This window comes from Saccoglossus kowalevskii, chromosome 4 (assembly GCF_978046115.1).
Source record: "Saccoglossus kowalevskii chromosome 4, keSacKowa6.1, whole genome shotgun sequence".
NCBI lineage: Eukaryota > Metazoa > Hemichordata > Enteropneusta > Harrimaniidae > Saccoglossus > Saccoglossus kowalevskii.
This window is the reverse complement of record NC_140644.1, coordinates 26,572,012-26,594,570: the sequence shown is the minus strand read 5'-3', so window position 1 is coordinate 26,594,570 and position 22,559 is coordinate 26,572,012. Positions and strand designations below refer to the sequence as shown.

At 35.4% G+C, this 22,559-nt stretch overlaps 1 protein-coding gene across 1 annotated transcript; it reads left to right on the top strand.

The window, feature by feature from the left end:
- Window positions 1-10,115: 10,115 nt before the first annotated feature.
- LOC102808345 (uncharacterized) lies at window positions 10,116-21,524 on the top strand. The gene is made up of 2 exons (XM_006818256.3): window positions 10,116-10,338; window positions 20,181-21,524. The coding sequence occupies exons 1-2, from the start codon at window positions 10,210-10,212 to the stop codon at window positions 20,946-20,948; spliced, it is 897 nt and encodes a 298-aa protein (XP_006818319.2). The 5' UTR covers window positions 10,116-10,209; the 3' UTR covers window positions 20,949-21,524.
- The last annotated feature ends 1,035 nt before the right edge of the window (window positions 21,525-22,559 follow it).

Here is a 22,559-nt window from a genome sequence, read left to right as displayed (position 1 = left end):
AAACATTCACTTCAGTTATATAAAATGTACGAGTAAGTATCATCTGAGGGCGCACTTTAATTAGGTCACCCATAAAACGTGAGCATCGTTTAAGGGCTCGCTAGCCCTGAGTACAGTCCTGTAGGTTGGCCTCCTTCCGTTGATCATTCGGCCCTCACAGTCCTGAGAAGTCGCATAGACCGGGGATTCGACACTATTGTGAAAGAGTGTATCGGGCGATTTAAGAGGCATTCAGCTTTGCAGTTAAAAAATAAGCAGGTCGATACGTCTAACTATTCTAAATACCTTAACTGGAAGCGAAATTACATAAGATTTCCCACTAGGGTCGATAGAATCGACATTTTCCAACGTCAACCGAAAATATACGCCGCCATCTTGTTCTTGACGCATTCATAAACAAAACGTTGTTTCGTTGCGTAAAACTTGCTTTCGCCAACGTTCCAGTGCTGTAGGTTCATTTTTCGGCCACAAAAAAGGTATTTGTAATCGCTAGATTAGTCGATAGATGTTTTAGCTGGTTACAATCATGAAAACTGCAGAACGGTTCTCCGCCATAAATTTGTAGGCGGGTGTCGAATCCCCGGTCTATGCGACTTCTCAGGACTGTGGGGGCCGAATGATCAACGGAAGGAGGCCAACCTACAGGACTGTACTCAGGGCTAAGGGCTCGCTTTCATTGTCTAAACTAGGAAACGTGTGTTCTTCATTCGACTGCATATCCACTCAATAATACGCAATACACAGTGTGAATAAGGTAAGGTTGAAGATGTATCCAATAAAAGAACTGGAAAGGTAACTTGTAATCCAAATTTATAATCCCAAATTCTTCGAATCAATACTGTCGAACGGCTGTTGAGTTCGACAACCACATGTGCATCCTTAGCGGATTCCGACCCCCAACTGCCGAGGCGCTTCCAATACCTATCACCGATCCCCGCCGTAGCAAAAAATACAACCCAAAGCATAAATTCGCTCCTACCTTCTAAAACGACTCGCTCGAGTAGAATGTGGTGTCTAGCCACAACGAATACCCACATGGCACTTCAAACCATGCACGTGGAAATGTCTCACTGGCAGTACAACAGGCGCGAAATTGCGCCACTGGGACAAATAACTGGCTAAAATGCGACAGAACGCCAACACGGTATTACCAGTGTACCAATAACAGTATGACTTCACTATTACCTGTGTTACAAGCCTTTGAGGAGGAACCAGCCAATTACTTTCACCTCCCCATAACTGACAAAAAGCGTCATTATATTCAGTGTCTTAGAATTAAACCTCGCACATTTCTTACTGTAGATAGAAGCAAATCTATCAATAGAATGAAGACCCCACATGGAATTCAATACATTATATATGCTTATATTGATGTTTCAATTATTACTATCGATAATTTTACTAAACATATCTGCTTTCGCATTCTGCCTTTTTGGCGCCCACTCCGGGACCACGTGCGACCCCAGTCGTTTACAAACATCCACAATACTCAATACTATCCCCCACAGCTCAGGTACCTTACCTTATTCTAATCACATTATGGTTATCTGTGCGTACTAGCACACTAAGGCCTGCATTGTTACCAAGTAACATGCAACGAATTGCCTCAAGTTCTCTTCATGGTTTCGCGCCTTTCTCCGGCCTTTCTAGGCCCACACTATATCTACCATAACCACTGGCAATGCATCAGTATACATAATACTAGTACATTGTCTAACGTCAACTAACAATGTGCCATTAACGGTCTCTATATTGTTTAACCAGAACCAAAACTAGCACGTTTGTCTAAATATAATGCATACAAAAAGTGCGCAATCACACTGTCGTCCCTACACCGGCATGCATAGAGACAATTCGGCCAATAACTGCTTCCAGTGCCTTTTAATAAGTTACAGCAATAACACATTTCAGCCTAGTGTCAAAAATTTAACCAGATATGATCGCACCTGCCCACTCACAACTTGAATATAAGCCGTCACGAGGCCTTTGTCATCATTAAAAAACATGACAACCTTGGGAGCGCCACCACGCGACCATAACCTTACCAATTTTAGTAAACAGATACGACACCGTGGAAATACCAAAAAACAGCACGGAAAACACAAAATATTTGCCCACCACACTTCTAAGAAAACGATGATATACACATTTAAAGTTAAAGGTGAATAATTAATCGTTAGACAAATAACATTATCGCAATTGAAATATTTCCACACAACAGAATTTATACTTGAATAAATGCAAATTGATGTGCCTGCAGTTTAAACCAGTCTGCGCTTACCGTCTCGAAAAAACGAATAACACGCGAAGAAACTGAAACTTCTTTTAAACAAACCTCACTAAGCAACTTGCTAATCTCATCCACTACGAAGACAGAATTAGTAACTACTGATTTATTGATAGGCAAAATCGTTGATGGCGGAGTCGTAATAAAAGGTAACCTGTACCCATTAATGATGACGTCCGATGTACATTAATTTCTTCCAATGGCCCAATTTTCCGCTTGCGAAACACGAACCCGGCTTCAACGCACTGCCGTCTCCAAGTTTATTTATACGGGCTGGGATACCGCAGGCTTGAGAGACCTATCCGTCTTGGCTTGATGCGTTGTATGGAATGAACCGACGATTGTAACAACTTTTCTTCCTTTTTTCAACGCCTACTCGAAACCGTCCAAAAAAAGGGAGCCCCCACATGATGCTAACTCACACACTTTCATCACGCCTTCCTCTTTGATATACATATTTTATAAACGTGCACAGTCTAAATCATTATGCACATATTAGTGAAATCGAAGGTGGTGATTTCAACAGCGATTCGTTCATTGCAGAGAAACTGGAGCATGGCTGTCCAATACGAAGATATAAATATAGTATGTATGCCGTCGGAACATCAACTCGCTACGATAAATTGAGTTCATACTAATGTGTTGTTAAATACGTTGGATTTGGTAAAATCGATTACTGTCTATTGGATTCACTTTGGTTTAAACAAACGCACTCGAACAAGGAGTATAGCTTGCTTATTAAGCCTGAACCATGCACAACACAATAAGCCTTTGAGAACTGAAATTTCTTATAGATTTCTAGCTTAATTTCATACAATATTTCTCTATTTTGTTTACCAATGACTATAACGATATCAATTATTTTTGTGAGTTTTATTTGAAATTTATTTCAAAACATCTATTTTAAGGTCAAACTATTGCAGGGTTTCATGCATAACACATTTATGGGAATGTTGTACTTAATGTTGTAGAATATTGCACTACATGTAAATTATTTGACCACATTAAAACAATAACATTATAACAGTTTCTTTCCGGCAGTCATCATGGGAAAGAATTAAAAACTAAACAAATCTAAGAAGTGGCTCGTGTGACTGATTTTCAGTTCATGAAATCACATGCACCTAACGATGCTGCAACAAGGGAACAAAACTACAACGAAAAAGTAAAGTGCTTTCTTTTATTTTAAATAATAATTTTGGCCACGTTCCAGATATTGAAAGACGGTTGTTTGAAACTGTTTACTCCTTATTTCACAAAAAAACATACTATGGACTTGACCTTTGACACGATATGTTAATCGGGTCACATGAGTTGTGCAGGACGGTTGTGGGTCTCACCATCCGGGAACCATCCACCTCTTGTAGTTCAAAACTCAACAAAATCATACCTTATTTTTGTATTTTTTGAGTTGTTTTGGCAAAAAGCCTGCCAATTTTAAAAGCACAAGCTATGTTCGCCTTGTAGTTGTATATAAACCTGAACATTTGATCCCAATTGTAGCAAACCTACTTCCACGCAAGTACTTTTTAGTGATTTATTGCAAGTATGAACAAATACATACATATTTTGTCTCGAATATTGACCATGTTTTTGTAGATTACATGGAAACATGTGTTTCAAATTTGAAGTTCCTAGCTATTCCACTTGTAACCGAATACTGAACATACATGTGCTTTGACCTTTGACCCGTATTTTGGGAAGTGTGTGTATTGCACTTGACATGAGGAACGTGTTTGCCAAGTTTGAATACATTGGCTATTCTTCTCCTGTACTTATATAACAACATTACATAAACTCAATACCATTACCGAATGAGTGATGAACCATTTGACAAATAATTGTTATACATAACACAGTATATAAATGATCCACTAATATATAATGTATATAATGTGTAACCCCAATTGAAAAAACTGAATTTCCATTCCATAACGAGTATGTTTTGATGTATATTGATATAATTATGTATATATGTTTGGTTGAATCACATTCATATTTTTCTCTTTTATGGCTCACCATAAAACCATTGATTTGTTTAATAACTTGTATTATTATGCACACAGTCTTGTAACTATGGCACTGAGTTCTACAATAGTAGGAGGTTCTCTTTTATTCAAAATATATTGGAATTTACATTCGAGTGCGTCGTGCAAGGTATTGTCCAAAACGTGAAGTGACATTTTTTTTACAACAGCACGATAATCCTGGCCATCATGTCCCAATACATTGAAACTCAGACTAAAATTGGAACAGATATCAGGCGGTGCATGGGACCAAAAGGCGTATAATAATAGGCTAAACATGCTACTCTGATAACACCAAGGTCGTTAGACCAAAGTGTTAGATCAGTGATTCCATCGACTACAAACGATTTGTGAAATATTGTTAATGGGTTTCCATGGGTAATTAGATATTAGTAGATAAATTATAAATAGAAAATATACGTAATAACATACATATACAAACAAAATAAATCTGGCGATATGTTTTCTGTATTTTTCACCGATTTGACACGTATAAGCTATTAACGGCGTACATGTGTGTCGTAAGGAACACAGCGCCGCCACCGAACAATTGCGTTCCCTATTTCGATAAGCGTTACTTCACACTCCTAGCACTGGTGGCGCTCTTATTTCTGTTTTCACTCATTCTGGCTTTCACCACTGCCACACCGTATTTGCACATGTTCCATAATTTGCATAAAAAATGTGGTGTTTCACCACATTATGTTCAAATAAAGAATATATGCGTTAAACATTTATAACTTTTTACGAAATAAATATGGCGATGTTCATAAGTAGGAAATCATGCAACAGAATGTGTCTTCAGATGACATGTCACTTTTGTACGAGACTTGTTTTTCAAAGTGGAAGTACATTCATGTTTACATGTGTGATGTTTGGCTAAAGGAAACATTCTGCTTTCGCAAGTCAAAGTCTGTTTTATTTTATCAAAACTGCTTACACTAATCTCCTAATCTCTCTCTCTTCTATACTTCGATATGCAAATACAGTGTGGCAGTGGTAAAACCCGAACGAAAGGAGAATTTATTTTAAATTTACTGTCCTATTACAGGTATGACCATTTCCCAGTTTTACCAATTGTTTTCTTTTTAGTCAGTTCTACACAGTAATTACACACTTCATACTCAATGAACAATAAGCATTATATGGTTCTTAATTCTTAATAATGGATCACAAAAGACTAGTTGTTTTCAAGAAGAAACATGCATATATTTAAATATACAGGAGGTTCAAGACGTTTGTTTGTTTGTTGTTTAGTGTATCACAGCATCCTAAAACTATTCAAGAAAAGAAGAAAAACATATCTGAACAACCCTCAAAAACAATCCAAATGATAGAAATGAAATTAAAGATGAGAATATCATTTGTACGAATTAAGCTAAAAGGTCACTGCAAGTTCATTTCACTATATCCATTATTTTTGAAAATATTGACCATATCTTTACAAGAGTATTATCATATTATACAATGACAATACTATCAATATATTGATTGTGAATAATGATAATAGTAATTTGATATTATACTAACTGCGAGATTTCATATGCAAATGCTATGCTTTGTTACACCTGTTTTAATTCTGTTATTATTTTAGGCAAGAAATAGGTCTCTGGACTTGATACTCATTGATGACTTTTATAATATCTATGGTCGTTAAGTCGTTAACGTCAGGAAAGAATCAGCTGGAAACAAGCCAGGCTGTGCACATGGCAACTATCCTCTTGGATATCTTGTTCATTCCACCACTCCATCCTCCTCCTGATTGTCCCACAGCAATACAAAAGTATGTTAAACAACTGTCAGATACAGTGGCCCACAAGTGACAACATAAATTTAATTCATCGCGGCAAAACTCTAATATTTCACGGCAAAACTTTATTATTTGACGGCAAAACACTATTACTTCACGGCAAAACACTATTACTTTACGGCAAAACACTATTACTTCACAGCGAAACTCTAATATTTCACGGCAAAACTCTATTATTTGACGGCAAAACACTATTATTTCACTGCAAAACTATATTATTTCACAGAAACACACTATTACTTCACGGCATAACTTTAATTTGTCGCGGCAAAACTCTCCGCGTCACGGTAAAACTCTCAATCTCCCACGGCGGTAGGTGCCATGATATCCCACAATTCCCACTTCTTTGAAGCCATTTTACAATCAAACGCAAGACTGGTCACCGTCGACACGATTTAGTTTCTAAGTCTTGAATTATGACTGAAAGAAACAACTCGTATATGAAAATTAACTTAAATATGGTTTTACTCGTACTGTATTTTCGGCATAAAAACGAAAAAACTTCACAATGTCGAAAACGGAAAGTCTTTATCGTAAAAATGTAATTCAAGTAAGAATGGTACTATTTCGGTATACAATTTGTCAGTGAAAAGCGTTTTGACTCTGGATTTCAGTTTTATACATTTTAATCTTTTACTGCCTAATCATTATATATAACTTCTTAAGAATGGTTGTTTCTTTTTTGTGAAGTATCACCTATTTTGAAAAAAAAATATACAATGTAAATTTGAAATAGTTTGAATACCTTGTATAAATGTAGGTTTACTGAATGTTTTTTTTTCTGATTATTCCACGCCCTAACATCTAAAAATGTATTTTAACACAATAATCACCAATTCCATTAGTTGTTAATCTGTTTTGATAATAATGATATGCTTTTATTTTATTATGATTTATTAAATATGATACCGGCTTGAAAAGGAAGTTATACCAGAAAATACTCGTAGTATAAAACTATGCCTTATTTGTGCGATTGTTTCTTCAAAGGAAATAAATACCGCAATGAATAGGATTCTAAGTTCAATGCAAATATAATATTAACACAATTTGATGCAAAGTTCTACAAAGTAAACGTTAATTAATTCGATCGGATATAATAAATAATCAAGTGACAACTTAAATAAAATTATTTTCTTATTTATCACATAACAGCCATTGGAATCAATGATAATGGATACAATGCACACGAACAAACAATCAAAAACAAAACAAAAGCTAACAAAAATGGTGAAAATGGCATGACATAAAATCCTAGAATTGAGCAGGTTTTCGAATGATCTCAAAATTTAGGAGACGTTGGTGTCTAGATTCAAAATAGATTTTCAAATACTGGCATAGAGTCTTGCAATAATAATATCCAGTGATGTTATTTAACAATTTTTTACGGTCGAATAATGCCTTCGAGCTCCAAGTTATTCTTCATCTAATATTCTCCTCAATACCATCATCTCGCACCGCTATTCTTTGTCAAATTACCTACAACAATGTCAGTGAAAATCACGCTTACGATGCTTGTGCGATCAATTATAATAAAGTTCACTTCTCCAGGATAATCAAGTTTAGGGTAGCTACTTGCACTCGCCTCATCAAATATTCACAGCTAAATTGACGGAATTATGGCGTTCCACACGTAATTGATCAAGTTCAGCAGTCTTCTCTGCACGTAGTCTCTCGATTATCCCATGGGTATTTAGATCAGATGGCGATTTATAGTATCTTGTAAATGTTGGTTTGCACAATCAACTACACAACATGCTGATCTGACTGTGATACTTGATATCACGATGAGTCGTTCTTTGCTCTGTCGATTGCCTCGGTTTATCCAGTCCAGTGACAGTCACGGTCTATTCAGTTGTGTCACCAGAATCAGCCAATTTACCCTGGCTATGTCTTTAAATCACTCAGCAACGAGTCTTCTAGATGTTTTCAAACTAACAAACACACAAACTTGCTATTAATGCAGTCACAAGTGACCGATGTCTTCAATGTTACGACTATGCAATAAAGCTTGCTATTTACTACAAAGCAATCGGACTGGTAGAAAAATCCGAAAATATTTTTTTTTTCATTAAACATGATAATAAATATTCGAGTATCTTCACTAAATGAACAAATCTGATAGAAGTAGAAATACATACCAAGTTTCAAAGCCATCGGGCTGGTTGTTTTCAAGAAAACAATAAGAATTGTGATATTGTTACGAAATGAACAAATCTGATGGAGGTATATTCAAGTTACCAACATAACATATATCAACGCATTTTTTGTATATTTACAAAATTTCCTCCACCAAAATTAACCACACTCTTTATGTTGAGTGTAAATTTCACATTACTATACTTCACCAAAACAAATTTGCCAACAGCAAGTCAAACTGTTTACATGAACAAATTTGTTAGGGACATAGAAATACATGGTACGTGCTCATCAAATATCAACTAGATAATCAACGCAGTTTCTGGATAATAATTTCTGGATTTTCATAAAAAAATTGAATTATATTTCAAATATATCTATGCTGGGAAGTATACAATAGCTATGATTGATTGACACCTGATTTTTATTTGTGCGATTTTCTAATTGAAATGAATAAAACACCTGTAAATGGTAATCAGATATTTTATTACCTCGTACATAGTGCAATTATAAAGATACAATAAAGGAATATTGACAATAAAGGTTATGAATCCTACAAATATTCTACAATATTTAATTCATAATCGAGGTAAAATGCAAATAAACTGTATAAAATGTTTGTTTATGTTTACCTGTAGCCTGTACCAGTTTGATAAACTTTGCCGTCGATTATTTATTTTTAGCAATGTGACAATATTCACATTTGAAAACATTTTGCTGAAAAGACCGTCAATCAATTGTTTTGTATTATCAACGCAATTTTCTGTCTGAGGGTGTATCGGGAAGCTCGACACCTTTCCATCGCATGCCCGTCAGATTATTCCCCGTCAACGTTCTTTGTTAGAATGTGTTCTGCAACTTTCGAACAAATAATATACACTACGTGCTCATATGAGAAATACATTGGACGCACTTAATGCCGTGTAAGGTAACAAATGTGAAAACATGACAACAGATATAATAATAATGGAACTAATATAATAAGCCAACACACCCGAAATAAACTTCATAATATATGTAGTGAAATGACAGACCCAAAATTACTATGGACGACAAACGCACGCACTACATGTTGAAATCAGTGAAAGAAAGATATATAGATCTCAAGGAATACTTTAAAAAAGTAATGTCCTTGCCATTAAGAGTAATTGCTACTGTTCCGGATGTTGGATCCGCCATGCAACAATCTCAGCCATATTCACTATATTATAAATTAATAAATCCATTGACGAGACAAGACGAGACACTCAATCATGAAATAATTCTACTAGTTTTCCAACCTTGTTGTAATAAATCAGTAACCGGATATAATCATCCTTTTTTGAGTGAGACTTGATTAATTGATGCCGCGCGCCCTCATACTATGCTCTCGTTTTTACTCACCCACGCTGATTTATATCTGGTGACGGAATTCATTGAAACGACAAGATGAGAACTGATAACGATGAATTTAGTGCGAAGAACGTGACAAGATTTCAATCATAGCTTGTGCTGCCTTTCTCTTGATTATTTCATAAAGTAGTAATACTGTTCTCAATCTTCAAGTTGCAGTTAGTCGAAAGTTTCAGGAATTCGGTTCAGGTATAGTCGATACGGATTGATGCATATGTGCGGGGTATAATACTGTGTGTTGGTGATATTTACCTCTATACGACTTTCGTCATACTAAATGTCATTTGTTCAATAAATGTTGGTTATTACTGTCAGATTCCAAACCATCCTTTAAGTAATATGTTCAAAAAATTCAACAATGGAATTTGTTAGATGGGATAAGACAACAAGTGCGAGCGCCCTCAATTTTATACCGGAGGGTGATATTGTACGATTACTCACTTGAGTGGGCTGATCTACCTGCACGACACACTACCACTATTTAAAGGAGAGAGAGATCTGTGTAACGTCCACTTTGAGGTTGGTGGCCGATCTATAAGCAGCTATTTATTAAGATCATGACAAACATGATTCGTAGTATACTGACTTTAGTATGTTTTCTGATTATTTGCGAACACGGTGTCCTGCTCGAAGCAACGAAGGCGGATAACATCGATTGGGGTGAGGTCCGGGCGTTATTATCGAAGGTAAGGACTTTGAACCTATTCATTTTTATTGGGGGTCCCATTTTTGCATCCATGTGAGTATTGCGTTGGTAGGTGCGTTATAGAACATATATGCCGAGTATCTCGCAGCAGTGCATACACTTGTTACAAAGTGCCGGTACTTGACGGGTAATTTGAACAGAATCACTGCTTTTTTGTCAATCCGACGAGAGAACAAGATAGTTGCATGGTCTCCTTTTAATACGTGCATGTACTAATATGTATGTGTTTGGGTGCAGCCGTTGACAACTGTAGAGTGAGTTTACTAAGAAATTGTGAATGTTTCATCAAAACTAGTAAATCGATGTAAGTAATGAACCAGACGGTACGAATAACTCCCTTCCTTCCGCTTTGGCAAAGTCAAATATTTGTCGAATAAAATGTGGAAGGAGTGGCGCGTCTGAAAGTTCCTCTCAATTACCGAGTTATGCCACGAATAACAATTGCGGTTAGAACGTTCCATTGAAACATTTTTAGATAACACAGGTCAAGCAACCTACTTACCAGTCAAATTGAGTGAACAGGCAAAGCAAAATTTATCCTGGACACGATTTCTCACAAAATAAAGACGGAACAGACGGAATTTGATTATTGCTCAAGACAATAAATGTAATTGTAAAATTCGTACTGAGTGAAATCGTTACATTTAAAACCACCAAAAACTTATTCCAAATGAATGTTCAATATACGAAACGACAAATCGTTTTCTCTCTAAAACTCTTAACTCATAAAAACTTGCTGTAATAGAATATGGCAGTGTTTGCCATGGTTATCACAATCAGAACTCCGCCGATAGTTGTTAAAAACAGCGGCGCCTACCACCGCACCGTTGCGGCAACACTAAATAACCCATTGCTAGTATCATTATCGATAAATTTGTTAATTTCATGATTAGTATGCTGATCTATGCTATATTAATTACTGAGATGCATGTTAATTGTATCTTCCGACAAGGCTGGCAAAGAAAAATTATATTTTATTTGAATAAATTTTATCACGTTGTACATATCTAACACGTCGGTGTAGCGCACGACTAATTAATTATCACTCCACTAAAACATGTCCTGTTACCATTTACTCCCTGTCGTGGTATCCGGGGCACTACTCGGCTCGTCGAAAAGAAAATGAAATATGGGTCGACCACTTGGCCCAATCATTAATATGTGTTTTTGCTAGATTGTTGAAATTTTGAAGATCTCGTTTCGGTAGTATTGCAATGAGTGACCCGCTACAAGTATAAAAGTCAGTGAGGCTTCCACTCTATCAGCTAATCTCAACAATGTGTCTGTTTACTATGTTGGAGTGCCGATTTAGATGCATTCAAAATTTGAAAAGTGATCCATATTGTCAAAGAATAAAATGGCTCATTCATATTGTAACAAATGTTGTCTGAATGTTGAAATACGCCGCCGAATTGGGTCGGTGCGATGTGCCCTCATGTACCTCAATTTTCAATGACTGTTCATTTTCACAGTGAAACCGCGGCAAATGTGCCTAATGTCATTTTTGTTCCACTTTTTTTCAATCAAAACCTGATTTTAATGTAAGCTGTTAAGTTGTTTTCACGTAGTTTGATAAATTCCTGGTAAGTTTACCGAATGTATATCAGAAATTGATTATATGAGACTGTTTGAAGAAATATTATCTTTATTGCTAATTATCTAAGCAATTGTTAACATTTCCATTGTATGTTGTGAAATGAATCTAGTTTCCCATCGATTAGCAATTTTCCATGAGCGCAAGCACCCATTCCAGTCTAAAATACATTTTCGGCAATGTTTCATTCTTAGCGTTCAATTTCATATCATTATTATATTTTAAATACAACACTATATCGATTTACTCCGCCACGTATTACGATCACTCGGGATACTTCTATGAAATGACATGGCACGCATGACTATATTAAAATAAGCTATTGTGTGTTATAGTATAATAATCAAAAACGAATTTAAAATTACAATGTTTATTGCGTTGGGTTAATTTCAGTTAATTTGCAGCCACGGGGTTGGCGCAGTTATATTAATATTTAATGACTATGTTCCTGTGGTGCGCTTTATTAAGTTCGCTATTAAATCTTTCTTACGCAACCTATTGGACATTTACAATCGCGGTGATTTTCTGTACACCAGCCTCAGTCAAAATGCCGATGCAGTCGTCCTGATAGATCTTGAGTTGCGAAGAGTGATGGAGGATCAAGCGCCATTTTCGTGATTCTGATAATGTATCCTAGACGTACACTACGACAGTTCAAACAGTGCGCATGTTTGTTTCTGTGTGTTTATGGTGTTGACAAGTTGGGGTAAACATTTGCCTTTATTGACCTTTGCTCAACAGGGTGTGTGGACATCTAGTAGGCTATTTTTAGAGTAGTTCCCTCATGACACGAACACATACATGTATTGTGGAACAAGTTTGGGTGAGTGTGTGTGTGTGGGGGGGGGGGTCGTTACTATTAATGTTAAGACACAGTTAACGTGGACCAATTGAAATGTACAATGTAGTATTCACAAAACCCACATATCCATGCACTAATAGACAGGACTTGATCTTGATAGTGAGAAAGCCGAAGGCGAGGCACTGTGCATAGAATTGTCTCGAATCCCCAAACGGCAATGCTGCAAGTTTCTTATATGCGACTATAATATCATCAATACTAATGCGTAGCTCAATATGCACACGACCCTGGAACATGTATCAGAATATCGCTCGGGCCGACAGACGACACAGTAACATTTGCATTTTTTTATTTATTCATCTTCACGTGTGTTTATTTTTACTTTACAAATTTATTAGTTTTGAATTAAAATCTAATACTCACGATTAGTCAGTGGGATTAAGTCACTTATGTATAACAATGACGTAAAGCAAAAACCAAAAAAGGACAATTATTATTAGTTGTCATGAAATGTGTGTAAGTCAGATAACCGGAAGTCTATAACCTTTACTGGTGTATTAAATAACACAGTGGTACGCACACCCATGTCATATAAGTAATCACACATAGTTTTTAATCGCATCCGGTGGGACAAAGTTGTGAATGACGTATACTTTTACGAGTTTCCTGATTTCTATTACATTACCAACGAATAACATATCTCTGAGTCGACACTAATAACTACACTGGTTGTGTGCTAATGCAACCTTGTTACACTGTTAGTACCAAAAATATATCATAGTTTCTGTAATGAGCAAAGTAGAGTGCTTTCTATTCTATTCTATTCTATTCTATTCTATTCTATTCTATTCTATTCTATTCTATTCTATTCTATTCTATTCTATTCTATTCTATTCTATTCTATTCTATTCTATTCTATTCTATTCCATTCCATTCCATTCCATTCCATTCCATTCCATTCCATTCCATTCCATTCCATTCCATTCTATTCTATTCTATTCTATTCTATTCTATTCTATTCTATTCCATTCCATTCCATTCTATTCTATTCTATTCTATTCTATTCTATTCTATTCTATTCTATTCTATTCTATTCTATTCTATTCTATTCTATTCTATACGTTAGAAGAATTAAGTTTTAAAATCATGAATTTGCTTTATTTGCTTATACCATACTCCATATGGGAAATAGAACAAATACACATGGAAATTTCTTTTCTTTTTCGCTTATATGTGCAGGCTATGTTTAATTTCAAAAATCTAAACTTCGTATGTGTTGCCGTGACAGGCTATTTCAAATTATGTTTGGACATTTTAAATGCTTGCTTCACAGTGTTTTCCGATGTGGCATCTAATATAAATAATTTATTTTTCAATATGAAACCTCTTTCAAACGAGCAGATAAAGTAATTTACTAAATTGTTATTAAGATTTTATTAAGAAGCTTCTGTTATCATCAATCAGTAAATCCAATAATCATAGAGTTGTTGTGCGCGCATAGTCGACAGTTCATTGTCAATAATGCTCTCTCAATATTTGAAACTAAATATATCTCTATTATATCGTGCCACAATTAGACAAGGCCGTTTGTAATTACAAGTATATACACATACAGACCACATTGATAACACAGTGTTATCGAAGATTCCATGATGGTAATATGATGCGACAATGACGATTTGTTTCACGAAAAACTATTTAAGTTGAAGAAAGTAAAATAGATTACTACGTGTGATGTATTTTGTTTACTAGCAAAGTCATTTATCTTCGACCTAAAGGCGAATGACTGAGCCAGCCAATACTGACCTTGGCGGCTGTCGCAAACATAAAAGTGCTGGTAATAATAGTACAAAACAAACTAATATGGTTTGTGGAGCTTTCAGTCTTGCTACAACATGTAACACATCATTGTGTGTAAACGGTTTGTTTGCATTCACGTTATCACGAAAGATATATTGACCGCTTTTATTACCTGTAAAAGATATACTGCAAAATGTATGTTTTCTGGCAATATTCAATTCAAACCTGCCATTTTGTGCCGAGGAGTAGGGTACAACATTTAAAACGTAGTGGATTGTTTTCATTAAAATGTTAACGATGAAACAAAAGTAAAAAAAAAAACACGTTGTTTCAGTCATACCAATGCGGTTTTAAATTAGTCTGCTCTTGAAGTAATCACAAACTGATGTGCAATAACGTTGTTATATACACCACTGCGATAGACTGTCTGCGTATCTACTGTGTGATTATCCGTACAATTACAATTGTAGCCTGGTAGATAGTGACGTTATATTTGTGTCCGAGTACGTCACGGATACGCCATTTTTTAAAGTCTAGCTCGATGGTAGTCGTGTTCCATTCATTAAAGTAGTTCAAATATTATCTGTCACAACACGTATATTTCTCATCTAAATACTTCACAATCCTGATAAAATGTTCACCTAGCGTAAATTTGCGTATGCGCATTACGAACCACATGAGTTGATGACGTAATTGAGCCGAAAATCACGTGCAAAGAGCTAATAGGCACTTCTTCGTTGAGAGGCTAAACAATTGACTTTTTTTTAGAATCTGAAATCGGAATCGGATTACTGTATTTTCAAACTCGCAACAATGCACAAGGACAAACAATGTGGCGTATATGCTAACAGAATAACGCGAATTAGGAAGCATCAATTTGTTCATTGTTTTCATTGACGTAATCAAACTCACGACGTCATAGCACTCTGTAGTCAGCGTGATTGGCGGGATGATCTAGATAATTTGACGACACGATGAGCGCAATAGTCACTTTACATAAAGTTGGAAAAATGTGAATTCTTAACTACATTTGTGTATATAGATATAGATAATCTGTATAAACATTTATTGTATGTTTATCACTACATATTTGCAGAGCAGTGATTTCAAAGCAAACACAAAAGAGCAAATGAATATTTTAATTACCAAGTGTGCATACATGCATTGAAAAAGTAAATTATGATAAGCACATGTTATCTGCCAATCACAGTACTAACTATTATTAATTATTATTAATCTCTCACTTTGTGAAACGCTGCGAATAACAGGTAAAATTTGAATAATATACTATCTCACAACGTACAAACAATAAAATACAACCGTTTTAATTATGCTAACCTTATATGCCTTTCTATAATTTTATTTAGCATAAACTTTGCCTGTAATAATAATTGCGGCTCAATCATATAATCAGTTAATTAACTATTGATGCATCAGATCAAAATCCAAACTCAGTTAGCGGAATGTCTTATTCTTCCTCAAATCATTATGCGTTTCGTCGTGCGCATGTTCGATTGCATCAGGTTGGTTAGAAGTTTTGAACGATCACCGGTTTTGAACACTATTACACAATTATGTACTAAATGAATACAAAGTTGTCAGGATATTCTAGTACTTGAAAAAATCAATCATTTACCTGCCATCTTGTAGAGTGATAAATAGTGATCAATTTGTAGCTGGATAATAATTATTATAGGCATTCAAGCACAACAATGGCGGGTTTGACGACATACTCGGACACTGACATGAAATGAAATGAGATAAATAAAATGCGTTCATTGAATATTCACAGCAGTGTGGGTTAAAACGAATATTTTGATAAATGGATTGCCATATGGCGTTGTCGACTGATATACAATCTGTTTCCGGTTATAACATCCGATGCATTTGTATGGTTTTACTTATCTACTAGTAGAGGGGTACGTTGCCAAGTCCAAACATAGTACTGTCTGATTTTTCAAATCAATAGTTTTCAATATCTTGACTACAATATTTACCACGTTATAATATGTTATCCAATAACATATGCATATATATATATCTGATCACAAGTGATAGAAATAACAAACTTAGATGATTCAATTATTCATCACTGTCAACTTTGAACACATATTATTTTATTATAAGTCTTTAGGAGAAAACTGTTGCAGTTTTGTAATAGAGTATGTTTTATTCGGTTAATATTTGATTAAAAGGGCGATTAGGATGATTTGCAGTATTGTAGAGCATTGCTGCCTGAATTACATGATAATAACAGAATACGATTTACCGTAAAATGAAAACACTGTTTTGACAAAAACTGCATTCGTTCGATACTCACTAAAACAAAACTACTATGCGTTTTACTTTGAATTATATGCAAATGTATGCAAATCCAGACTACACGTGTCTTAGCATATTTATTCAATTTAGCCAATACGTCTTACATTGCGATACATTACGATAAATGGAATTACTGTATTCCCAGGACGTGTTATTCAAATATTGCTTCTTTATCTTTATCTTAAGTATAAGTCTAACATCTTAGCCTGCGTTGAATTATATTAAATTATACCAGAATAATACATATCACTATGTAATACATCACACATAGCGCACGACTCTTTAATATTCATGATATTTGTCCGCCCTCACGTACGATAGTGGTAGGAATCTCAGAATATAGACAACTAAATGAGTCAATGAGCTTAGCCGGTTTATATTGTAAAGTTTTCGACACGTGTTTACATGCCGCTAGTTTGATGTATCGAACGAAAAATGTAACAATAGTGATATTATGTGAAGATAGTTGGTAGTCATAAAACTGTGACTGGGAGAACAGTGCAAAATGTGTTTTTATTGAGAACGTGTACATCACCGTATTGATATACTTATCATTCCATTGCATCTTTTGTAGTTGTATACAAAATATACAAGGACATAATTCCCATTTCGCACATACAAAATGTACTCACGGTGGGTGCTTATTAAAAAAGATTGCGTGATTAGAAACACGGTACGCTTCATTACAGGTAGAGAGATCTTAATCAGCACCATTGCTTTCATATGTGATGTTATAAAATATGAGTAGATAACATCTTCGTTGCGTTTTTGTTTATCATCTTATCTCATATAAGCATAATAAATAAATCATTAGCATAGAAGCATACAGATGTCGTATTATTAGTACACATTTCACTTCTGAATGTTTAATTACACGAGCCTATATTAACAATCAATAACGGCCACAATGAAAGAAATGCATCAGAAAAACAGAATCAATAGGCCGAATGTTCGTTTATTATTGCATGCTACGTCACCGGTTTGATGTACCGTATACTCAAACGTCTTCCAGTTTGTTAAAAATGCCCGTTTTTTTCATGCTATCTAATTAGCTAATAACTACTTGTTTTATCGGCGTTCACCTTTATTAAAATAAGATCGTCGTTTAGTGTGCAATTTGAGGTGTAGCGGTATCCAAATAATGTATAGCTCACCTCTCCACCTCGAAAGCATAACATTTTGATTTGGATGAATGGTAGAAAAGTAATCACTTGTATTGTATTTAGCTAATCAGTAAAATCACTGACAGGGTTGCCGTGTAGCCGGGAGTATACGTTAGTGCAGATACCTTAGTGTCAATCAGCTTGTTTGCTACGTATGTGTCGACACCCAATCGACCCTTCCAACAATGGAGTCATGATTAGATCTTTTCACGCGTGCACATGTTAGTTATAGACTTGACATTGCCATAATTAGGTATGATAGCATTGTGTGGAAAAGAGCGATTGTTGAAATGTGATGATAAAAGAGAGTATCAGTAACAATTTCCCGAAGACTTGATAATTTACCTGACAGGGAATTGTTTTTTTACAGGAATATATGTTATATAGTGTATATAGCGTGATATTTCCATTATTACAAATATTCTGCGAAGTCATAGCACTTAGGCACCTCCGGGTAATTGGTTGTTTCAAGTATATGTCCTTGATCTGTCTCACACATGAGGTGTTTATACTCGTTACTCTTTCTATGCTAGCAAATCGCTTGTGGAAAAGTGTGGTTTCGGCAGTTACATTGACGATGAATGTATTTGAGCATAAATAAATGTGTACGCGTCTGCATGCGAATTTTGATATCGAATATATTTGTTGGTGTATCCAGCAAGGTGACATCAGTTAACAATAGTGGCAAAGGCTTCTAAGCATATTCTTGTACGTGTCAAATTGTATACGCTGACTAATAATCCCATATATTGTTGCTGACAATGTTATCAGACCACAACTTGCAATGATGAGACAAAAGCTTGAATGTATAATCACAGCTGGCAGATTGTAACGTGTTCTCACAACATAGTTAACAGGTGTTATATTAATAAGTAATGTTTGGCTATGTATAATATATATTATTTGAAGCCCATCTTTCATTCGTTATACCGACATGAAAATATAATTGAACATGACAGTTAACGGTTATTTTTACTAATTAATCAATTAGTTCAAATTATTTAATTACTACATTTTATTCTCTACAGTTATTTTCTTGACTAGTGTATAAGGTTTCCCCATGTTCTTGCAGCTTGTATCATTTTAATTATAATTATGAGTAATATTTATTGCTGTCTCACCGCATATTGTGCCCTGTTAGCTGTCTAAAACAACCTATTTTGGTGCTTTCAATCACGTCGAGAAAATCTAATTAGATTTTTCTTCATTTCCACGGAGACTTATTTTTGAGAATTATCCCTAGGCGAGAACTCAAATTGATTGACATCTGCAGCTCAAGATTACATAGATTATAAAACATGCGTCACCTTGGTTGAGATGAGAACAAATAACGAAGTTCAACATTGTTTGGCTGTAGTTCAGTGAAAGTCGCAAGGTTTCATTTTGTCTTGTCGTAATCATGGATTGCTCATGCCAATATGAAACTATCGCCTGTACATACACGGTCCCGGGAGGATCAATAGATGTCTGGATTGATTTTAGTTTTGATTTCCGTTTTTTGTTAAATGCAATCTGGCCTAATAATAGACGTGCGTGCGTGATTTCAAATGTAGTTTGTGAACACACTATGGCAGTCTTTCTTTCACTTTCTATCAGACAAACCCAGTAATTATATACATGATCACGGTCTTTGCGAGTTGTCTAATTTGAATTTTCTTCGCGTTTCCATCAGATAATGTGCACTAGATATGAGGAAGATGCTTTCTGGCTGAATCTTAGGCAGCCAAAGTGAATGATTTGATATAGGCGTTGCCTATGGTTCAACAGAGTGTGTTAAATTTATAATTTACAACAATGTCATAGTGTTTTTCCATTGCAATATTTCCGGTTTATTGACTACAATGTCGTAAAAATCACATATACTATGTGTTATACATATGGCACTTCAGTGACTTCACAATGTGGTCGGAAAAGTCACACTTCTGTTCTTCTCACCTTGAATGACAGCAAGATTTTAATTGAACGTGAAAAGGTTTTCCTTTCTAAAATTGTTCACATATCTTAGTAAAACGGTTTTTAGTTTACGTATACCATATCAATATGATGTATCGATGGATAACACCGTACTCAGTGCCCATATTTTTTTCACTTCACTGCCAATTTAATTATCACATTCTGTTTTTCTCTATGTTCACCGACAGATTAACACGGCGATAAGAAAACAGAAAGAAGCTAATGAGATTGAGGGTATACGATACAGTTCCTTGTCAGACGATGAGCTAACACAATACGGTGATAACGAACGAGCTGTTGATCTTCAGAGAAGACAAAATCCGTTGACGGGTGACCTTTTCACTGAGTTCGGTAAGCGTACGTCAGGTGGGATGAAATCGCCTGATATTGATAGTCACGGGAAAAGGCAGAACCCCCTTACGGGAGATCTATTCACAGAGTTCGGGAAACGAAATAGACCCTCCAGCCTCAAGGACGACGGCAAGCGACAGAATCCTCTCACAGGTGATCTATTCACGGAGTTCGGGAAACGCGGACAACCCCTGCCTGGTGAGATATTTACTGAGTTTGGAAAGCGTCAAAACCCGCTCACTGGCGATCTGTTTACGGAATTTGGCAAACGTCGCGAAAATAAACCACCTTATTCTGAGAAAAGTGAGGATGACATGCAAAGAGACGAGTACATCAAAGCTAATCAACACCTACATCAAGACACAGGGGAGATGGTTACCAGTAAACGTCAACGCAATCCACTAGATTACGAAGTATTTGATAAAAGACGAGAGCCCGCTTTCAACGGTGATTCCGCCAAAAGGCAAAATCCCCTGACTGGCGACTTGTTTACCGAATTTGGGAAACGACAAAACACGGTAATCGATGGAAAGCTCAGCGATAAAGAATTGGCAGATATGTATTTACAACGAGAGGAAAGCGGGAAAGACGATATACACAGTTAATATAACAGTTTTGTATCGGCAAGTCAGGTTTATAGTTTGATTGCTTGAGATGTAAAAGTGTTTTTTTCCTTATATTTAAACATTTCAGTTATACCCCCTCTTTTATCAAAATATTTTGTTCTTTATGTATGTTTTTAGCACGACCCAGTTTAGTGGCACTCTCTAGGATACGTAAAAAAGAATTAAAACATTCATTTTGCCGCAGTAGTGTTTCTTGAATAACTGTTTTTATTTCGAATTTTGGTTCAAGAGCCTAAAATATAATTTGGAGTTCCCACCAGACATTGCGGCTATCACACATATCGTATCAATGCACGTGGTTTCCATAATGCTCAATGGTCATATTAGTAAAACACAAGTACTTATTCTGCAACGCCTTTAGTAACAGAAACTTTATGACAACATTATTATCACTATTTTCTCATACTAAATGTGAGCAATAGCCTATGTTCCCCTCTTCGTAACAGATACGTGTGCTATATTTTATTATTATATTATTATTATTATTATTATTATATATTTTGACTCTTCACTGCCATTACAGTTAACTAAAAAATATATGTTAGATTTATCAGTAGTATTAACGTATGTAGCATGACAAATGTGAGGTAGGCATAGTGTAGTTATTTAGTATCAAGCATTCACAGGCAATATTCATGGTACGACTTACTTGTATATAGGTGTAATATACGCATGAAATGGAATTGATGTTATGTCAATTGAGAAAATACGTTACGAGGGTCAGGTTTACTTTGACATATTACGCTGTGTCCCAATAATACTGAAATACTTCATACTAAAAACAACAATCAAGAATCCATTCCTCGCGATCTATTATTAAACAGGTAGAATAGTATGTAACAAAACGTACAGCTTAAGGAGAATGAAATACCGATGTTAAGATTGTTTTTCTCGAACATAAACCACAATTGTTGAGTTAATGCTTGCAAGACACATGGTCACACGCTGCTATAGATATGTTAACGACAACGAGAATTGATCGGTGTTTAACTGTAGGCTATGTAAACAATCAATATTAAAGCAACCGTTCGTCTTTGGTCACAATTGTTTGTGGCAATGAGTGCTACTCATACTCCTATCTCAATAATGAACACGACTGTAAATAAGTTGGACGCTTTGTTAATTAGATTAATTGAAAATGCATTTATTGTATGTACTCTGTTCTGATTGACGTGTGTGCATAAAGTGAATAGCTGCCATGGTTACTCTTATGTTGATACAATGGAGAGTGACACTGTTATTTTCTGTGTCATTCTGTTTGTTGTACCTACGTCAATATTAATAATGACATTCATAAGTAACATATTGCTTATAGGTCGTATTCGCTTTCATTTGTAATATATCACACACTTGTAGTGTTTTAGTATTTAGAGGCGGTAGTGAATGCAATATATATCTAAGGCGAATATGTGAAGAAAGTAAAAAAAATAATACACGCAGTCGACTTGCAACACGTTGTGAGCAAACGTGAAATTAAAAAAATCCGACACGGTCATGACATTGTTAGCACATTGGATTATTTTTATCAGGTCATTTTTGGAGGTCGGCGTTAATATTTAATAATTATATCCTTTGTGTTAAATCACAAAG